The sequence below is a fragment of the Chiloscyllium plagiosum genome, unplaced genomic scaffold (genome assembly GCF_037043375.1).
Source record: "Chiloscyllium plagiosum isolate Xiang-an unplaced genomic scaffold, Cpla_swu_hap1 HiC_scaffold_13, whole genome shotgun sequence".
Taxonomy (NCBI): Eukaryota; Metazoa; Chordata; class Chondrichthyes; order Orectolobiformes; family Hemiscylliidae; genus Chiloscyllium; species Chiloscyllium plagiosum.
This window is the reverse complement of record NW_028270151.1, coordinates 4,511,338-4,532,616: the sequence shown is the minus strand read 5'-3', so window position 1 is coordinate 4,532,616 and position 21,279 is coordinate 4,511,338. Positions and strand designations below refer to the sequence as shown.

At 39.9% G+C, this 21,279-nt stretch overlaps 1 protein-coding gene across 1 annotated transcript in view; it reads left to right on the top strand.

The window, feature by feature from the left end:
• The window catches only part of rasa2 (RAS p21 protein activator 2), a 202,400-nt gene that overhangs the window by 87,136 nt on the left and 93,985 nt on the right, over positions 1–21,279 (top strand). The window contains exons 4-5 of the mRNA XM_043702829.2: positions 4,809–4,903; positions 16,867–16,943. Of these exons, the coding sequence (XP_043558764.1) occupies positions 4,809–4,903; positions 16,867–16,943 (172 nt within the window). The remainder of the gene's footprint in view (positions 1–4,808; positions 4,904–16,866; positions 16,944–21,279) is intronic.

Sequence of the window (21,279 nt, the reverse complement as noted above, 5' to 3'; positions counted from 1 at the left end):
TCGGCGTGTCGGTGTGGACTTGTTGGGCCGAAGGGCCTGTTTTCACACTGTAAGTAATCTAATATTTAAAAAACATTTGGATAAGTTCATGAATAGGAAGTGCTTGGAGAGATATGGGCTACGCACAGGCAGGTATAACTAGATTTATTTGGGAACATAGTTGGCATGGACACATTGGACTGAAGGGTCTGTTTCCGTGCTGATAGAATCATGGAGACAAACAGTGGATGCTGGAAATTAGAAACGAAAACAAAAACTGCTGGAAAAACACAGGTCTGGAAGATCTATAGAAAGAAATCTGAGTTAATGTTTTGCATCTAGTGACACTTCAAACTCCTGAATTTCAGAACCCTGGAGTTCTGAAGAAGGGTCACGAGACTCGAAATATTAGCTCTGATTTCTCTCCACGGGTGCTGCCAGACCTGCTGTGATTTTCTGCAATTTTTGTTTCTGTTCTTCCTGAGAACATTACCTGTATCTACAGATGAATAATCCAGCGATAATATCACTAAGTCATGCTTCCCTATCCCATTACATCCATTACCCTAACTGGTCAACTACAGCATAGTAGGCGAAGCGAGGACTGCAGATGCTGGAGATTAGAGTCTAGATTAGAGTGGTGCTGGAAATGCACAGCAGGTCAGGCAGCATCCGAGGAGCAGGAAAATCGACATTTCAGGCAGGAGCCCTTCATTAGTTTCATGATGAAGGGCTCGTGCCCAAAATGTCGATTTTCCTGCTCCTCGGATGCTGCCTGATGTGCTGTGGAATTACAGCATAGTGGAATCTGCAAGGTTGAGAGCTTTGTGGATAGTGTTCATTTTGAATGTAATTGGTCTGTAGCGAGGAGTTTGCAGGAAGAAAGAAAATAAAAGATCACCAGTCTAGAAGAGATTGGCAGGTAGTGCAGGAGTGAGGTAAGTGTGCCTTGCTTTCTAGTTCTGAATATTGGTGAAAGTGATAGGCGATCTGGGGACTGCAGCCAGGGGGGCACAAAAAAGCCTGGAAGAGCAATTGTACAAGAAATCTGGTAGTAAAAGGAACAAACGAGCATTTATGTGTTGGTAACAGATACAAGTCCATGATGGTATTTGGCCTCCCTATAGCCAGAGGGATGAATGTCACCAAAAAGCTGCAGAGCAACCTGAAGAGGAGGAGGGTGAACATTCAATATCAGTGGCCTATGGAGGAAGGAGGACATCAGGGTAGAGGGAACAAGGCAGGAAATTAGCAACTGGCACCTTGAATAGTAATGTCTGGATTGCTGCCAGTACCAGGCATTAGTGTCTATAAAACATGAGTATAGAGCACATTAATATTAATGGTTGGAGCCTAAGTGGATACAAGATAGGTGGAGGGACAGGTAGTATTGAGGAGGCAGGGAGGCTGCTGAAAGATTTAGGTTCGGAGAATGTGCAAAGTGGCAGATGGACAACAACATGGGAGAGTGTGAGGTTGTGCACTTTGTAGGAAGAATAGAAGCATAGACTAATTTCTCAATAAGGAGGAAGTTCAGAAGTCTGAGGTGCATAGAGACTTGAGTTCTAGTCCACAATTCTCTCAAGGTAAACTTGCAGGTTGAGTCAGTAGTTAGGAAAGGAAATGCAATGTCAGCATTTCTTTTGAGTGGAGTAGAATATAAAAGCAGGAATGTACTTCTGAAGCTTTGTAAAGCTAAGGTCCGACCATATTTAGAGTATTATGAGCAGTTTTGGGTCCCATATCTCAGGAAGGATATATTAGCCTTGGAGCAAGTCCTGAGGAGGCTCATAAGAATGATCCTAGGAATCTAATAGAATCTTACAGAACACAGAATGGCCTGGACAGAGTGGACATTGGGAAGATGTTTCCATTGGTAGTCAAGACTAGGATTCAATGGCTCAGCCTAAGAATAAAGGGAAGACCCTTTAGAATGGAGATAAGGCAAAACTACTTCAGTTAGAGAGTGGGGACTCTATGGAATTCATTGCCACAAAAGGTTGCAGAGGTCAGGTCATTGGGTATGTTTAAGACAGAGGTAGATGGGATCTTGAGGGTCAAGGGGATCAAAAGTTACAAGGAGAAAGCAGGAGAATGAGGTTGAAAACTGACCAGCCATGATTGAATGGCTGGGCAGAGTTGATGGTCCGAATAGCGTAATTTCTGCTCCTGTCTCTTGTCTCTGGTCTAAGTGTAGGATGGAGGGCTTCATATTCTTAGCCCACTGGGATCAGTTTTAGGGGAGCTTGGACCTAAACAGTTGCACCTGAACAGAGCCAGGACCAGTTTCCTTCTGGGGAGGTTTGTTAGGCTAACCCCTCCATGATAGCACTAATTTGGCAGAGTTGAGGGAATCCAATCACAATACTACGAGTGCCAAGGTGAAAATAATTATTGGGAAGGAGCGATTCCATTAGAATATTCAAAATTGAAGTATTCAGTTAAGAAGAAAACTAAAGCAATCTAAATTTAGTTCTGAAGAAGGGTCACTGAACCTGAAAACTCTGCTTTCTGTTCAGTTTTTTTTCCAGCAATTTGTTTGTTTCTGAAATCTGAATTACAGTTAGTTGTGTTGCATGTATGTGAATACTTAAAGTGCATTCAATAAGGCTGATGAATTGTAGATACAGTCATTTGGAAATATGATATGACAATGACCAGGGATATAATTGGATACAAGGTGTTCAAGAAAGGTCGGAAAGGAGGAAGTGTGGCAATATCCATTAAAGAGTTCACTTCGGTGTTTGAGAAAAAGAGGATGCCCCAGAGGAGCCAAGGCCTCAGTTTGGCTGCGACGAGGGAATAAAAGAGGTGTCTTTACATTGCTTGGTGTCGTTCAGTAGGTCAAAACTACTGGGGAAAATGTGTAGTAACAAATTTGCAAAGCAGTTACTGAAATGTCCAATAATTATCATAAAGTCATTTAGCTTTTACTAAACAGATGCAAGGTCCTTTAGCCTATTATGTCCATCCTGGTCATCAAGCATTTATCTATTCTAATCTTATTTTCAGTACATGGCCTGTAGCTTTGTATCCGATGGCATTTCAAGTGCTCATCTGGGTACAACTAAAATGTTTTCAATGTGTCTGCCTTTTTTAAAACAAAAAAGTATTTTTATCAGTGTGTTCAGAGTTGCTATCACACACTTCTGGAGCAGGTGGAAATCAAACCTGGGCCTCCTGATGCGGAGGTATGGACATGGCCACCTTGCAGCACAGTGGCCCCTGTTTAATAGGGTATAGAGGTTTCTCCACCTCTCTATCAAAAACTGCTGGGTCTCCAAACACCTCTTTTTTGAGGGAATGAGTTCCAGACACCTACCACTTCAAAACAAAATTCTGCATTTCCTCTCTAAACCCCCTGTTCCTTGCATTAAAACTGTGACCCCTGCTTATACCAACTACTAAAGGGGAAAACTTCTCCCCATCCATCCTATCTAAACCCCTCATAACTTTGTATACCTCAGTGAGGTCCGCCCTCAGCCTTTTTTATAAGAGAAACTCCCCCAGCTCTTGACCTTTTTAAAGCTAAATTGCTCCACCCCAGGCAACACCTTTATGAATCTCCTCTACACCTTTTCTAGTGTATTTGTTTAGTGCATTGTTTGATTGAAACAGTGTATTTTATTTATTTGAGAAGAGGGTGGGATAGTAATAGTGTAAAGGGCAAGGAAGGCCAAGAGTTCCAAGAACGTATTCAGGAGAGTGTTCTACAGCTGTTTGTTACCATTCCAATGAGAAAGGTGTTGGTAGACCTCATAGACATTGGTCAGTAGGAGAATTTCTGGGGGACAATGATCATATAAATAGTCGATGGATTTTAAAAGTAAGTATGGAGATGGTCAGGAGCCAAAAGGATTACGCATGGAAGCAGGGGTCATGGCTGAGGTACTAAAAAATATCTATCTTTATCAAGGTAAGAAATTGCTCTCCAGTCATGGTACAAAAGGAAAGAGTTCAGATAGTTGAAGGGTTTAAATGTAATGAGGTATAATTGGGTAGGCTAACTACTGGAGAAGGTACCAGGGCTCGATGAGAAGAATCCAAGGTTACTGAAACAATGCATGTGGGAATTGCAGAGGTATTTGTCTTAATTTTCATTTTATGCTCAGGTGATACCAGAGGACACCAAAATTGAAAATGTTACAACGTTGTTCAAAAAAGGGTGGTCTTGAGGGTAAATTTTGTTTAATTAACTTGAGTTTTTGTATTGTATTTGGAGAGGGTTGATGGGAAACTGGATGCTGAGTAGATACCTTTTAATCAACTGTGACAAGTCTGGGGCAGATGGGATTTGAACCCAGACCTTCTGGCCTAGAGGTAGAGATGCTATCACTGTGCCACAAGAGCCTGACTGGGATGCTTATTACATTTTAAGTAGTACCTTTGTAATTGATGTGAATGGTATTGGCCAGAGTTAGTGCCATTTTTTTCCAATTAAATGGTGGCTGTCTGAGGAAATGAGGATGGTGTACGTTGTGCAGACAATATTGACTCAGAAACCAAAAACACTCCTCTTCAATCAATAATTAGGCTATATAATATTTACCTGAATTGAACAGGCCTTGTTTTCGTATTTCATCTGAATGAATACACCATTCATCAACGTAGGACTCCTTCAGTGCTGCTGGGCAATATCAGTCTGCTTACATTTTTGAATAGAAATTGATGTCGGAATGACTTTAATGCATGAAACCAACTGAATTGAGCTGTCATTGCAGCTTAAAGTAAATAAAGAGATCTGTGCTTGAATCTAGTTGAATTTTCATTTGATAATTACTGTCACTTAAGTCATGACCACTTCTTTGCAATTGATTTGTTTCTTTCAGGTAAAGTATCAATTCGAAAGGAAGATCTGTGCAAGTACAACTGTCAGGATAGCTGGTTTGCACTGCAGCTTGTTGACGCTAACTCTGAAGTTCAGGTACATTAACGAATCTTTCCCTAAATGTCCCTAATCATCAACTAAATATTTCTGAAACTAGCTAAGGTATGTGGTAAAATAGGAAAGTGTTCCTTTTGTTGATTCAATAGTGAAACTCCATAACTTGTTTTCTCATACTTTGTCTGAATGCCAGTTCTTTGGGTATAACCTAGATTGCGATTGTTAGCAGGCTATTGTTTTCCTGAATGATTTTTCAGCTGAATGTGATTCTTTCCTAACTCAACAGCTACAATTCTGGAACAGAAATAACAAACTTTTAGAAATCAGCAGGTCAGGCAGCGATTGTGGAAAGAGAAATAGAGTTAACTCTTCAAATTGTTCATCTGAATTCAATGTTACGTGCTTGCCAATGGGATTCACTTAAACCATAACACAATAAAATAGAGGAGCACAGTGAGGCCATTCAGCCCATTGAATCTCCTCTACCATTTGATCATGTCTGATGTATTTCTCATTCCTATTCTTCTGCCTTCTCCCTGTAACCCTTGATCCCCCTTAATAAATAAGAAACTATCATTCTGTCTTAAGTACGCTCAATGATTTGGCCTCCACAGGCTTCTGTGGGAATGAGTTCTGCCTATTCAGCATCCTCTGGCTGAAGAAATTGCTCCTCATTTCAGTTCTAAGGGGTCATTCCTTCACTCTAAGGCTGTGCCCTCAGGTCCTAGCCTCTTCTGTTAGTGGAAACATCTTCTCCATGTCCACTCTGTCCAGGCCTCTCAGTATTCCGAAAGTTTCAATGAGACTCCCCTCATCCATCTAAACGCCATTTGCGTACAGACCCAGAGTTCTCAACCGCTTTTCCTATGACTATCACTTCAATCCCAGGATCATTCTTGAGCTTCCTCTGGATCCACTGCAATGCCAGATATCCTTCCTTGGATATCGGGTCCAAAATTACTCCTAATACTCCAAATTTGGTCTGATCAGGGCTTTATACAATCTGTTTATCCAGCATGTCCCTGCTCATGTTCTAGCCCCCTTGAAAAGAATGTTAATGTTGCATTTGTCCTTCTAACTGCCAACTGAACCTGCATGTTAAGCAAATCCTGATTTTTCAAAGACTTCCTCCATTTATGAATTGGTCAATGCTTCCATTCTTCATACAAAAATGCATAACCTCACCTTTTCCCACATTGTATTCCATCTGCAACTTCTTTGCCCACTCTTAGTCTGTCCAGTCCTTCTACAGTCTCCAACTCCCTCAAAACTACCTTTCCCACCACCTAGTTTTGTCATCTGCAAACTTAGCAACAATGCCCTCGATTCGTTTGTCCAGGTTATTAATGTCTAAAGTGATTAGAGTCATAGAGATGTACAGCACAGAAACCTTTGGTCTAACGTGTTCATGCGAACCAGATATCCTAAACCAATCTCGTCTCATTTGCCAACAGTTGGCCCATAGCCCTCTAAACCCTTCCCATTCATATACCCATCTAGATGACTTTTAAATGTTGTAATTGTACCAGCCTTCACCACTTGCTCTGGCAGCTCATTCCATACACGCACCAGCCTCTGAGTAAAAATGTTGCTCTTGGATTCCTTTTAAATTTTTCCCCTTTCACCCTAAACCTATGCCCTCTAGTTCTGAACTCCCCAACCCAGGGAAAAGTGCTTGTCCATTTAGCCTATCCATGCCCCTCAAGATTTCATAAACCTCTATAAGGTCACCCCTCAGCCTCTGATGCTCCAGGGAAAACAGCCCTAGCCTATTCAGCCTCTCCCTGTAGGTCAGATCCTCCAACCCTGGCAACATCCTTGTAAATAATTTCTGAATCCTTTCAAGTTTCACAACATCCTTCTGATAGGAGGGGGACCAGAATTGCGCGTAATATTCCAAAAGCGGTCTAATCAATGTCCTATACAGTTGCAACATGACCTCCCAACTCATGTACTCAATGCTCTGTCCAATAAAGGAAAGCATACCACATGCCGCCTTCACTATCCTATTAACCTGAGACGCCACGTTCAAGGAACTATGATTTTGCACTCCAAGGTCTCTTTGTTCAGCAACACTCCCCAGGACCTTACCATTAAGTGTACAAGTCCTGCTCTGATCTTCCTTTCCACACTTCAGCACCTCACATTTATCTAAATTAAACTCCATCTGCCACTCCTCAGCCCATTGGCCCATCTGATCAAGATCCCGTTCTACTCTAAGGTAGCCTCTTCACTGTCCACTGCACCTCCAGTTTTGGTATCATCTACAAACTTACTAACTGTACCTCCTATGTTAACATTCAGATCATTTATATAAATGACAAAAGGCAGTGGACCCAGCACCAATCCTTGTGGCACACCACTGATCACAGGTCTCCAGTCTGAAAAACAACCCTCCACCACCACCACCACTCTCTGTCTTCTACCTTCGAGCCAGTTCTGTATCCAAATGGCTAGTTCTCTCTGTATTCCATGAGATCTAACCTTGCTAACCAGTCTACCATGAGGACCCTTGTCGAACACCTTACTGAAGTCCATATAGATCACGTCCAACCCTCTGCCCTCATCAATCCTCTTTGTTACTTTTTCAAAAATCTCAATCAAGTTTGTGGAGACATGATTTCCCACGCACACAACCATGTTGACTATCCCTAATCAGTCCTTGCCTTTCCATATACATCTATATCCTATCCCTCAGGATTACCTCCAACAACTTGCCCAACACAGATGTCAGACTCACCAGTCTATAGTTCTCTGGATTGTCCTTACCACCCTTCTTAAACAGTGGCACCACATCAGCCAAACTCCAGTACTCCAGCACCTCACTTGTGACTGTCGATGATCAGGTCTTGGGGATTTATCCACTTTTATGCATTTCAAGACATCCAGGCACCATTACCTCTGTAATATGGACATTTTTCAAGATGTCACCATCTATTTCCCACATCCTATATCTTCCATGTCCTTCTCTACAGTAAACACTGATGCAAAATACTCATTCAGTATCTCCTGTGGTTCCACACATGGGCTGCCTTTCTGATCTTTGAAGGGCCCTATTCTCTCCCTAGTGATCCTTTTGTCCTTAATATATTTATAAAATCCCTTGGATTCTCCTTAATCCTATTTGTTGTGGTTCCAATACTGACCCCAGCAGGACCAGTCACGTGCTGACCTCCTCAAAACAACCCCTTTATCCTCAGTTTTTGCCTTCAGCCAATCCTCTGCATCCATCCCGATACCTCGCCGCTAACACCATGAGCTCCTATTTGGATTTCTGCATGTGAGGCCACTAAATAAATGAGGTCTGTTAGCTCTCCTTTGAATACTTGCTTGTTACCTCCTGAAAGAATTCTACCAGATATGCCAGACATGACTTCCCCTTGACAAAGGCATGCTGACTCAATTCCGATCTACAATGCACTTTCCTCTGCAATCTCATCTTTGATAATTGGCTTAAATCTTACCAACAGCCAATTAGCCCATGGTTTCACACCTCTTTCCCCCCCCTCCCTCCAACTTCTTATACAGCGGTATTACACTAGCCATTTTCCAAACCTAATTTTAGAAATATATTTGTTTTGTATTGCTTTTTATGCTTTGTTCATTATCACAACCCATTCTTACACTGCATATACAGAAATTGAACTCCAATCTTAAGGAATGCTTTCTAGATTTACCCATTAACAGTTAGAGAAGAGAGAGTGACAGGGTTGCTTACATGCCAGTAATGTCCTATCTCTATTTTAATGAGACATTGATTCTTGCCACGTGTGTGGGTTAATTTTAGGAATGCTGTGTATTTTTGAATGTTCGCTTATACTATCAACAAGTTTTGGCTAAAACCAACATATACTTGTAACCAAGAAGACAAAATCACAAGAGTTTCACTTTCCCACAGCCTGGGTCCCAAATTCTCTATTTCCCACATATTGCATTCACAGTATCTTTTTACAATGGCCTGCCAGCAAAAGTGGACTGCTTTTCCATGATTGTATGATGAAAGATGCCAATAAAGATAATAGTAATCAGAGTTTGATTGAAAGGTATGGTGATTGCAAACTTATATGTGTGCTCGTAAATAGAGCCAATATTGATAGTGGTTTAAGCTCAGACGATGGGAGAGGTTGAAAAGGAGTGTCTTCATGGCAACCTCAGCCAATGTGGGATTTGAACCCAAGATTCAATGTGAGATTTGTTAGCATCACTCTGCGTCAAGAACCAAATGAGCTATCTGATCATTTCTCAGTTGTAGAAAAAAATGGAGTTCTAAATATACAAATCCCACATTATAACAATATGAATTTACAACTTGTCTCTATCTGTGACTGTAGATGTACAAAACTTTTCAGCACAAAATCTCTTAACTCCTAGTTGGTGACTTGGGATTTCAACCAGAAAGAGTTTTCTCCTTTTTACTCTCTGATTACTTGTAATAAATCTTCTTTGTATTTGCCATACTCCCTAATTTGATATGGCAACAAACTTGGCCATCACTCCACTTTGACAATGAATCACCTTGCGAAGTAACAGCCATCCTTATTAAATGCAGTTTTTTAAAATTTCTTTGAGCTTGGATCTATTTTTTGGAAATTGAAATAACATGTACACTTGGTATTAAAAATAGCAGCTAAATCTCGCATTGTGGCTATTGATCCAAAAGGTGGTGTAGTTTGGGGGTTCCCAAACTGCAATTGCAGCCACCCATTAGGGTCACAAGCTCTAAGGCAGCAGTGGTGGCTGTGGGACAGAAACCCAGTGTTGTCAGCCTTGCCAAGGGCTATGAGGCCACTCTTGTTTGTGGATGCGAGTTAATTCAACAAATTCTGAAGGTCAATCACTGACATCGCCAGAGCCTGCAAAAACTGTAAGCTATCTTGTTTTTTTTTTACACCTCTTCCTGCTGTCCTGTTCAATTTTCATTCTGGCCTACCACTGTGTATGAAACATTAAAATGCTCACAGCAAAAACCAATTGAGAGTCACTGCTGTACTAGTAGAATAGCAGGAAAATTCCAGTCCGAGTGATCTTGTTACCCACTCACATTAAATTGGGGCTTTCCTGCTGACTCATGAAGCTCAGTCTGTCTGCTTGATAAATAATTCTTTTGCTGTTTTCAACTTTTCTTTTAAAGTCACTTTAAGATACTTTAGATTACGTTGAAGTTTTTTCCGTAGCTCCGTCACAACCAGTGATCTGATTTAAAGTTGTATATACAGAGCTGCCTCCACACTAGTTTCATGTGTTCTGTGGATTCTGTCCCCTGTTGAGTAATATGAGCCCTTAGACCCCACACACAATAATATTACTATTGATGGTATCTTCAAAGATGCACATTTTTGTGAAACTTCAATGTTTTGTTCTTTATAACCGTAATCCATTTTTAATTTAATAATCCTAACGGCAAGACCAGCTGCAATGATGCAGAATTGCAGGTTCTGTATTTCAGTTATCCTGGTCAGAATCTAAGCAACTACAATACAGGTATTTTGCATTACAGTACATTCATTGGTGAGTGCAATCTAAATGATGCTTTGTGCATATCTCCTGTTGCCTTTTGTTAAGTTTAAAAAAAATTAAATGCATATTCTTAGATTCTCCACATCCTGTTTTTCACCTGGGACCTCTATTTTCTACCAAGTTGTGGTTTCTGTGTTTGCAGCTATGTATTATGGTTAAGAAAATTACGTGCAATTTTTCCTTCTGTTCAGAATGCATTTTGATGCTTTCATTGCAGCCATCAGCTCAGTGAAGGTTGTCTTGTTGGAAAGTTGCCACTTCATAAACCTTGTGAGCAAATCTTGTAATGTCATTCATACAGACAAGTAACATCACAAGCTTTTCTTTTGGGTAACAGAAGCACCTCAATAGGACAAAATTATTTCAGCAAAAATGGCTCATTATCAAGATGAGGGTAATCCTGAAGCAAATTTTAATATCTTGGCATCCTGTCTTTGAGTTTATTGCCCATTAACAATTTACATGATTCCTTGCAACTCTCCACTAATCACAGTCTGCTAACTTGCCCCATTTATCCTTACACTTCTTTTCCTACCTTTTTAGCCAATCTTCTAAGCATGTTCATGTATAACCCACAGCTCTGTGAGCCCTTGTTTTGTATATTAACCTTGTTTTAGCACCTTATCGAATGCTTTTGGGAAATCCACATGGACTTGTCTACTGGTTCTCCTTTATTTGCATCCTAGCTGCATCCTCAAAAAACTAATACATTGTCAAATAGAGTTTTTCTTTCATAAAACCATGTTAGCCTGTTGCTGTACAGCTCCATGACCCTAATCATTATGGTTTCCTTGGTGTATTGGTAAGAAATCCATAATAATAGATTCCAACATTTTCCTAATGATGGCATACTAAAACTGCCTGCAATTCCTCCTTGAATAGCTATGTTGCTAGCTTCCAGTCTGCTGGGACCCTTGTAGAATGTAGGGAATTTTGAGAAATTATCGCCAATACATCCAATCCCCGCAGCTGCCACCTGTAGAAACCTTGGATGTAGGCCTTTGAGATTTATGTAAATTAGTCCTTAGAGTAAGAGAAGGCTGAGGGGCTTGATCCCTTGTAAATTATCTGAACGTCTCTCATTTAGAACAATTAAAGTAGTGGTTTATTTGCAGCAACAAATGACGGTGGGTGAAGTTGTGTAATCCTACCTCGGCGTTTTGTGCAAATGGGATTTTCAGATGTTCAACTTTGACATGAAGTTTGCTAAAATATTGTCAAATGCAGTAAATTCAACCCAAGTCAATTTAAAGTAAGTTAATAACTGCTTAATTTAAAAAAAAACTTGTTTAAAACTGTCCTTTACAGAATCATAGTCACATTTGGAGTACATTAGATCACTGAAGTCCAATTTCATCAGAATATACACTTCAAGTAAAACTTATCTCTGTTAGATTTGTATTAGAGGGAAAGAGATTTAGTTTTGGTAGTTCCGGCAGTCTTTGGGACTGTTGAAATGTCAAATTAAAGAAGGAAAGGATATGTGGATTAGATTGTATAAAGACTGCATTTTAAAAAATTTTGGACTGTGGATTGGAAATGCAGACAAGGGATGCTGCCATTATAAGCAGAGAATTTGCAAGGAATTGTTTACATCTTTGTAAAATAAGTGAAGCAAACATGCATGTGAGAGCATGTTACTTTTTGGGGTCATTGATTCCAGACAAGTTAGTGCCAACTGTTTTGGGTTCAGGGGAACTCCATGTATGTGCAAGTCTCTGCTTGATTTGGTTGTAAGGTTAGGCAAACCCTGTGAGGGAAATCCAAACAGAAGCAGGATGAAAGCTCCAGAAGCTGACTGCGTCAACATCACTCACTTTCTGTCTCCTGTTTCTGTACTTTTATTCTCTACAATTTTCTGTCCGACCACAGGAAAAATACATTTGGATACGTTGGAAAAATTAATTGTAAAACTCGAAGGAAAGGGAAGGGCCCTGGACCCAACCAATCCACTAGTGAATTAAACATAGATTGTCACTGTGCAGATTACATTGTTACCATCAAGTTGAGAGGTTTGTGAAAACAACATAGCTAGTTTTGTGGTACAGATCTGTTTCCCTGATCTTTTTGCTTTCCTCACTCTTAATATGTCTTTTGTGAGTGGAAGAATTTAAAAGGGAAAAAGTTTAAATGGTATCATCATAAATTAGGTGTACGTTTTTACTTTCTTAAACGACCGGTTAAGAAAATAAATTTGATACAATTTTGATAGTTTAATTACATTTTCATACTTTTAGTGACTTAAAATAGTGAGGCTTGATATCAATGCATTCTGCTGGATGAATCATGACATAAACTTCACAAAATTGACATGGGGAGCAACGAGCCAGGCAAATATGCGGGTCTAGGTATCTGTACAGGAGCAAATGATCGCAGTATGGAGAGGTGAATTTCCAAAAACGCGTGAACCATAGAAAGAAAAGTGGAATTTCTGAACAAAGAATTTTTTTTTTTGTCCAGTTTCTTCTTAACTCTCTCTGTTGCTTTGTCTGTTTCCTTACCCCTCCCATTCCAGAGAAATATAAATATTTATCAAATTTGTCAGGTTTTTACTGTAACATTGAATTAGAGGAGTTTACCCATTTTAGTCAGGAAATGGTAATGTGGGTAAAGTGTGGCATTCCTGCTGCATAGTTCTAACCACAATATTCTCCCTGTGTGTGGTTTGTTGAACCATTATCTAAATTTAGTCAAATAATTATATTTTATAGTAGATGGAAGAGTGGCCAAATATATTAAAGTATTGTTTATTAGAGTTACCATTTGTCTACTGTACTCCATCCTCTAGCACCTTATCCATTTGGAGACCAAATGGATTATATTTGTTAAAAACTTACTTGAACAGTGTACCAAGGGTGCTGAGCGTTCATCATTTAAGGCACTAAATTTTCTAATTGCAAATGATAAATAACACCTGGTGGCGAAGACTGTGAACATCAGTGTAATAGACTGCAGTACCTTTAGCAATCTACACAATGTTCTTGCTCTCAACTTTGTTTAATTTTGCTTTTGAGAAAATGTATCATTAAAATGATAGTGTGACTATTAAGGTTTTATCCAGGCACACACCCTGTTGCAGGAAATGTGGTTTAAATTGAACACGTACAAAAGCCATGTTTTATATACACTTTGCATAATATGTATAGCATGTCTGTGTGGGCAAAGACCAGTTTTTAGGATAGCAAGTAATGCACTTCCTCTTAACTAATTGCATTTGATTTAATGCTTGCATCCATTGATTTTGGGAGCTGCAGAAAATGGGGGTGACACTAAACGAGTATTTTGCATCAGTATTTACTGTGGAAAAGGATATGGAAGATAGATGGTGACATCTTGCAAAATGTCCATATTACAGAGGAGGAAGTGCTGGATGTCTTGAAATGCATAAAAGTGGATAAATCCCCAGGACCTGATCAGGTGTACCCTAGAACTCTGTGGGAAGCTAGAGAAGTGATTGCTGGGCCTCTTGCTGAGATATTTGTATCATTGATAGTCACAGGTGAGGTGCTGGAAGACTGGATGTTGGCTAACGTGGTACCACTGTTTAAGAAGGGTGGTAAGGACAATCTAGGGAACTAATAGACCAGTGAGCCTGATATCGGTGGTGGGCAAGTTGTTGGAGAGAATCCTGAGGGACAGGATGTATATGTATTTGGAAAGGCAAGGACTGATTCGGGATAGTCAACATGGCTTTGTGCGTGGGAAATCATGTCTCACAAACGTGATTGAGTTTTTTTGAGGAAGGAACAAAGAGGATTGATGAGGGCAGAGTGTAGATGTGATCTATATGGATTTCTGTAAGGCGTTCGACAAGATTCCCCAAGGGAGACTGATTAGCAGGTTAGATCTCACGGAATACAGGAAGAACTAGCCATTTGGATACAGAACTGGCTCAAAGGTATAAGACAGAGGGTGGTGGTGGAGGGTTGTTTTTCAGCCAATGGTCTGAGAGGTGGCAGATGGAGTTTAATTCAGATAAATGCGAGGTGCTACGTTTTGGGAAAGCAAATCTTAGCAGGACTAATGCACTTAATGGTAAAGTCCTAGGGTGTGTTGCTGAACAAAGAGACCTTGGAGTGCAGGTTCATAGCTCCTTGAAAGTGGAGTCGCAGGTAGATAGGATAGTGAAGGCGGCATTTGGTATGCTTTCCTTTATTGGTCAGAGTATTGAGTACAGGAGTTGGGAGGTCATGTTGCAGCTGTACAGGACATTGGTTAGGCCACTGTTGGAATATTGCGTACAGTTCTGGTCTCCTTCCTATTGGAAAGGTGTTGTGAAACTTGAAAGGGTTCAGAAATGATTTACAAGGATGTTGCCAGGATTGGAGGATCTGAGCTACAGGGAGAGGCTGAACAGGCTGGGGCTGTTTTCCCTGGAGCGTTGGAGGCTGAGGGGTGACCATGTAGAGGTTTACAAAATTATGAGGGTCATGGGTAGTGTAAATAGGCAAAGTCTTTTCCTTGGGGTGGGGAAGTCCAGAACTAGAGGGCAGGGGTTTAGGGTGAGAAGGGAAAGATATAAAAGAGACCTGCGGGACAACTTTTTCACACAGAAGGTGGTATGTGTATGGAATGAGCAGCCAGAGGATGTGGTGGAGGCTGGTACAATTGCCACATTTAAGAGGCATTTGGATGGGTATATGATTAGGAAGGGTTTGGAGGCATATGGGCCAGGTGCTGGCAGGTGGGACTAGATTGGGTTGGGGTATCTGGTCGGCATGGACGAGTTGGACCGAAGGGTCTGTTTCCATGCTGTACATCTCTAAGACTCTCTATTAGGAAATCATGAACTGCTTTAGTTCATTCATTGTCCATTATGTTTGAATATCGGTCTTTTGAGGATAGAGTACTGGGATATAATCTTTGGAATGCGGGTGTTCAATTCATGATTAGAATTCTCAAGTGGACAGTTTATCTGTGTGTCATTTGTATCACCATTATGATGCTTGCATCAGACCCATCATTAGAAATGATGCCAATCACTTGTTTATCTCCCCACATTGAGTGCATTGATTTTTCCGTCTATTCCTGGGTGTGAATGCAGTGTTTGGATTATTTCAAATTATGGGCATGCTGATTTAAATTTCTCCCTTTTAATGAATTATATCAGATGTTGCCTAGCGTATGGGTGAATGGTTAGCTTCGTTGCAAGTATTTTTTTTCCCTGGCAGTCTCATTCCATTGTGGTAAAGAATGGAATTCTTTGAACTTGACGTCTTGTAGATGAATTGGTGCCGTATTGTGAGTCAGTGGAAATGAAACTCTGTCTTGCACAACTCTGTCAACAGCATCAAAGCCAAAATTAAAAACAGCTTGTAAATCCCTCAGTATACGATTACTGGAATATAACGTTTTGATTTAAGCAGCTTGAGGTCTTTGTTGACATAATTAAATTCTTGTTTATGTTGCAAGATATAGTTGTAGTAAGATAAGGACCACCATTGTTGTCAGACTGACGAGCTATTAAAATAGACAAATTTGTGCTAGAACTGTGGCAAGTGGAATTAAAGCCTCCAGTATAGCTTGCTGAGAATGTATGTAGTCTTGAGAATGAGTGTAACATATTCTACTAATTTCCTGATTTTCATTTACAATACAGAGTTGATTAATTCTTTTTAAACATCCAGTTGTAAGTAGGAATTTCTGCTACTTTCTAATAAGGGAGGGCATTCCTGATTTTTCCTAGTTTTAAAATAAGTGACTTAGAGCCTTCATTATGGTAAGATTTTTGTTTCAAGTTGATTTTATATTGTGCACGTTACTTTACTTAGCTGCACCCTATTGAATAAGCAAACCTTATCCTAAGGACATAGTGACAATGTACCTATACGTGAATATGCATTCTGCCATGGGATATGAGAGTTCATTTCAAGAAAGTAGCTGCAAAGATTAATTTGCTGTCTGGGGCTCCATTTCAAAGCAGACCACTGGCTGAATATGGAGACTGATTGTTCACCTTGAAAATAAAAGTGAACACAAGCAGGTGAATGTTCATACACCAGTCTTCAGAAAATAGTTGCATCTGAATACAAGGGCATCTTGATATGGAGAAAATGCAACCTTGCATTTGTACAAGTTACATTCACAAAATATCTGAAAAGAGCTTTCAGTAAGTGTAATTATACTTCTGTAGTCCAGCCTGGTTACTAATTTGCAAATAGCAAATAATGCAAACAACTGAAGGGGTCATTATCTGCTGTGATAATGCTTCAGTGATATCAGGCTATAAGTAAATTTTCCATTCCCTACAGTATGAAATACCCCTTTACATTTACAATGTCAGGATAGATTATAGCAAAAGCTAAGAATCTCTTTAAATTTTTGTACATTAAGTGATATTGATTCTTTTTCCAGTCACATGCACAAGTATGGACTTTGTAAATTGAAGTGCTAAATCTTCTGGTCAGGAAAAGTGGAAAGAAGAAATATTAATTTTGTCATCTACACTACTTTAATTATTGTTTTTTCCTCTTGTTTTCAAACAGGGAAAAGTTCACTTGGAAGTAAAACTTAATGAACTTATCACAGAGACAGGATCAGTTTGTCAGCAATTGGTAGTACGGTGAGTACAGAATTGAAAGAAGAATGTTTATATTATACTGGAGCACAGAAGTCTTCAGTCCTGACCATGTGATCTTACTGATTTACTGTACAGAATCATTAGGGAGAGAGTTTCACCACAAATTCAAACCACCTTTGGGAAGGGGGAGCATGAATCCAGCCATTGGTGTGGCTTTCTGTATAGATATTGAAGGATGCAGTTGCTTATACAAGTAAAGGGAATTTAACAATTGATTATGTGATATTTAAATGTTGCATTTTGTTACCCTCTAAGTTTGAGAGGGTAGGTTTACTTGCTTGTGTATTGAGAGTGAAGTTTACTCAAAAACTTAGTCAGAGAAGTGCTACAGGGCAGAAGGAGGCTATTGATGGATATGGGCCAAATGCTGTCAAATGGAACTAGGTCAGATTGGGATGTCTGTTTAGCATGGATGAGTTGGTCTGGAGGATCTGTTTCCCTGTTGTTTGACTCTGTAAATCTATTTGGCTCATCATTTCTGATTTAATTGATTTGGCTTTCATTCTTGACGCTTGGGGCTTTAGAAGTCATGTTATACCTTTGTTTAAACTGTCACACTTTCACTGAGAGCCACTCCATTAGCTTTCTTAACGTTAAGATCTCTACTTTCATGCATCTCTACATCCACTCCTGTTGGGTAGGTTAGACTTCAGCTGAGGACACCTCAGTGGCTACTACTAAGGTGCGAAGCAATAGGAATGGTATTTGTGATGATCAGGTACACCATATTATTTCACCTTCCAATGAAACAAAATAGTTTGCTTTCACAGCATAGACAATGGTCATGTTTTTTCTACACTAGCACAATAACTACACTTGAAAAGACTAACTGTAAAGCACTTTGGGAAGCCTTGAGATGGTGAATGCATACCTGTCACAGCTGAAACTGGTACCTGTTGTGCTCTACAACTTTTCAACTGGGCATTTAAATTAAAAATTTGGAGGCAGAACTTGAGACTGACAGCAACATTCAGGAAATTCCATTGCAGCAGTCACATCATCAGCAATGTTGTGAATGAAGTATTGCTGTGCAGATTTGCAAATCTGAAATGCCAGTTTGATAAAATGTAATCATTTGTCTTCAGAAAACTTGTGCAACTCTCTTTTGAAATAACCAACTTCAAAAAGTGCATACTGAGCTTGAAATATAATTTTTACAAGCCAAAAACCTTCTGGTCCTGTTGAAACGCTTTAATGTAAACCTTTCTTACCAGGATATGGAAATTATGCTGTACACATCACCATACAACATGTTTCAGTCCTTTTTAGATAGGAAGTAGTCTCGTCTTGCTTTCTCACCCCAGATAGAATAAGTTATTTTGTTACCAAGATTTAAATGATAGGAATGCTTTGCAGCAAGGTTATAGTGGTTATGGTAGTAACCTTATGAGTGGTGTCGATGCCCAACTAAACACAGTGTTCAGTTTTGCAACTGATCTCAAATTTTTCAGAGACGTTCTAAGTTGCTATTGTTGTGTTGGATAGCATGGCTTCACTTAACATATTTCTGTTTCTTATCATCGTTAAATATTGACAATTTCCACAGTCAAAAACAGGCTATGACCAGAAAAAAGTTAAGATGAGATGGAGGATGGGAGAAGAGAATTGATACTGTCCTTTAACTCATCTGACCAAATGCACATTATAACTTTTATGCTTTTTTTTGGGTATGTTTGTGGGTGTAGCTAAAGTCGTGTGTTCAAGTAAGATTTCGAGATTGACCTTCATGTTTCATAAACGTGATGAACCCAAGTGGCATGCTTCCAATTATGTATTTTTGAAATATAGTCAATGCTATAAAGTAGGAAAGAAAATCTAAGTTCCTTTACTTAAGCTTATGTTATGGATCAGGCCAGACCCCTCAAAACATTTCAAGAAGCTAGCCCAGACCCGAACTTTGCTATTTGATTTTAAGCACGTACAGTGGATATTCCAGGAGAGAATCAGTTCATTCCTGATGAAGGGCCTTTGCCCGAAACGTTGATTTTCCTGCTCCTTGGATGCTGACTGGCCTGCTGTGCTTTTCCAGCACCACGCTAATCTAGACTCTGATCTCTAGCATCTGCAGTCCTCACTTTTGCCTAACTGTCTGATTCAATCTGAGGCAATGACTAAGGAAGTGATTGGAACCAGTGGCATGGATAGTCATGCTATTTGAACATACAACTTTGGCTGATGGAAATTATTGGAAGTCTGATGGTTTGAGATGAACACCTTTGAAAGAAGTTGTGGAAATGTTGAACTTGTGTGTTATTCATATTAATGTCAAGTTAAAAAAATCACACGACACCGGGTTATAGTCCAACAGGTTTATGTGGAAGCACTAGCTTTCGGAGTGCTGCTCCTTCAGGTGGTTGTGGAGTAGGACCATAGCACACCGAATTTAAAGCAAAAAATTAGTGTCATGCAAGTAAAATGATGTGAAATTGCAGGACATTGTAATTTTTTTGCTTTAAATTCTGTGTCTTATGGTCCTGCTCCACAACCACCTGAAGAAGGAGCAGCGCTCCGAAAGCTAGTGCTTCCAAACAAACCTGTTGGACTATAACCTGGTGTTGCGATTTTTAACTTTGTCCACCCCAGTCCAACATTGGCACCTCCAAATCATATTAATATGGAAGCTGTAAGCACTTTCTTCTTCTGCTTTGGACTGAATTCTTTGCAGGCAGCACCATATTCAATTCCAATTCAACATTTCGCTGCTGTTGTTACATCCACGGTGCAGTTCAAGATGGTCCAGATTGAGGTTTCAGATGCACTGAATAATGTTACTAAGTTTGTAGCATTATTTCTAATGTATACTTTTGTGATATTTAATACTATCAAAAAAATTAGAGGTAGCAGAACTGCGCAGCAAGTTGGTGAATGTTTCCCTTTATTCGGCACAAGGGCTTTGGTATATCTCACCAGTTCAAAGAATGACGCCATTTGCACTCCGTGGGAAGATATTGTTGTCATTTGAGTTGGTTCCATTCAAGTTTCCGTGGAGGAGTTAGATATTGTTCTTAGTGCTAAAGGGATTAAAGAGTATGGGGAGAAAGTAGGAGCAGAGTACTGAGTTGGATGATCACCTATGATCAGATTGAATAGAGGAGCAGGTTAGAAAGGCTGAATGGCCTACTCCTCCTATTTTCTCTGTTTCTATTCTCTCTCGCAATCTCCTAACAACATTTATAGAAAGATAAGCCAGTTGGCACATTGCCATTCAGTATGATCTGGGTAGAAGTGAAAGGAACAGGATGGTTATTATGGGAGACTTTAACTTCCCCAACATTAACTGGAAATGCTATAACTCTAGTACATCAGATGGATCGGTTTTTGTCCAATCTGTGCAGGCGGGTTTCCTGACACAGTATGTCAAAGGGCTGACAAGAGAGGAGGCCACACTGGATCTGGTGCTTGGTAATGAACCACGCAATACGTTTGATTTAGTGGTAGGTGAGCAGTTTGGACAGAGTGACCATAATTCAGTTACGTTTAGTTTAGTGATGGAAAGGGATAGGTACATGTCACAAGGCAAGAGTTATTGATGGTACAAGGGCAGTTATAATGCGATTAGGCAAGACTTAGGATGCATAGAATGGGGTAGCAAAATGCAGGAGATGGGGACAATCTAAATGTGGAGTTGATTTAAGGAACAGATATTGCGTGTTCTTGATAGGTATGTCCCTGTCAGGCAGGGAGGAAGTGATAAGGTAATGAACCTTAGTTTACTAAAGAAATTGCATCTCTTGTTAAGCAGAAGAAGGAGGTTTATGTGACGTGGAGACGAGCTGGTTTAGATGAGGCGATGGAGAGTTACAGATTACCTAGGAAGGATTTAAAGAGAAAGTTAAGAAGAGCAAAGAGAGGACATAAGCAGTCCTTAGCAGGCAGAATAAAGGAGAACCATAAAGCTTCCTATAGGTATGTGAGGAATGAAAGGATGACTAGGGTAGAAATAGGGCCAGTCAAATACAGAAGTGGGATGTTGTGTGTGGACCCTGTGGAGATCAGAGAGGTGCTAAATGAATATATTTGTCATCTGTTTTCACTCAGGAAAATGAGAATATTGTAGAGGAGAAGAATGAAATATGGGATATTAGTCTAGAAAAGATCAAGATTAATAAGGAGGAGGTGTCATCAATTGTAGAAGAAGTGAAAGTAGACAAGTTCCCTGGGCTGGATTGGATTTATCTGAAGATTCTCTGGGAAGCTAGGGAGGAGATGGCAGAGCCTTTAGCTTTGATCTTAGAGTCGTCATTGTCTACAGGTTTTGTACCGGAGAACTGGAGGATTGCAAATGATGTGCCCTTTTTCAAGAAGGGGAGTAGAGATG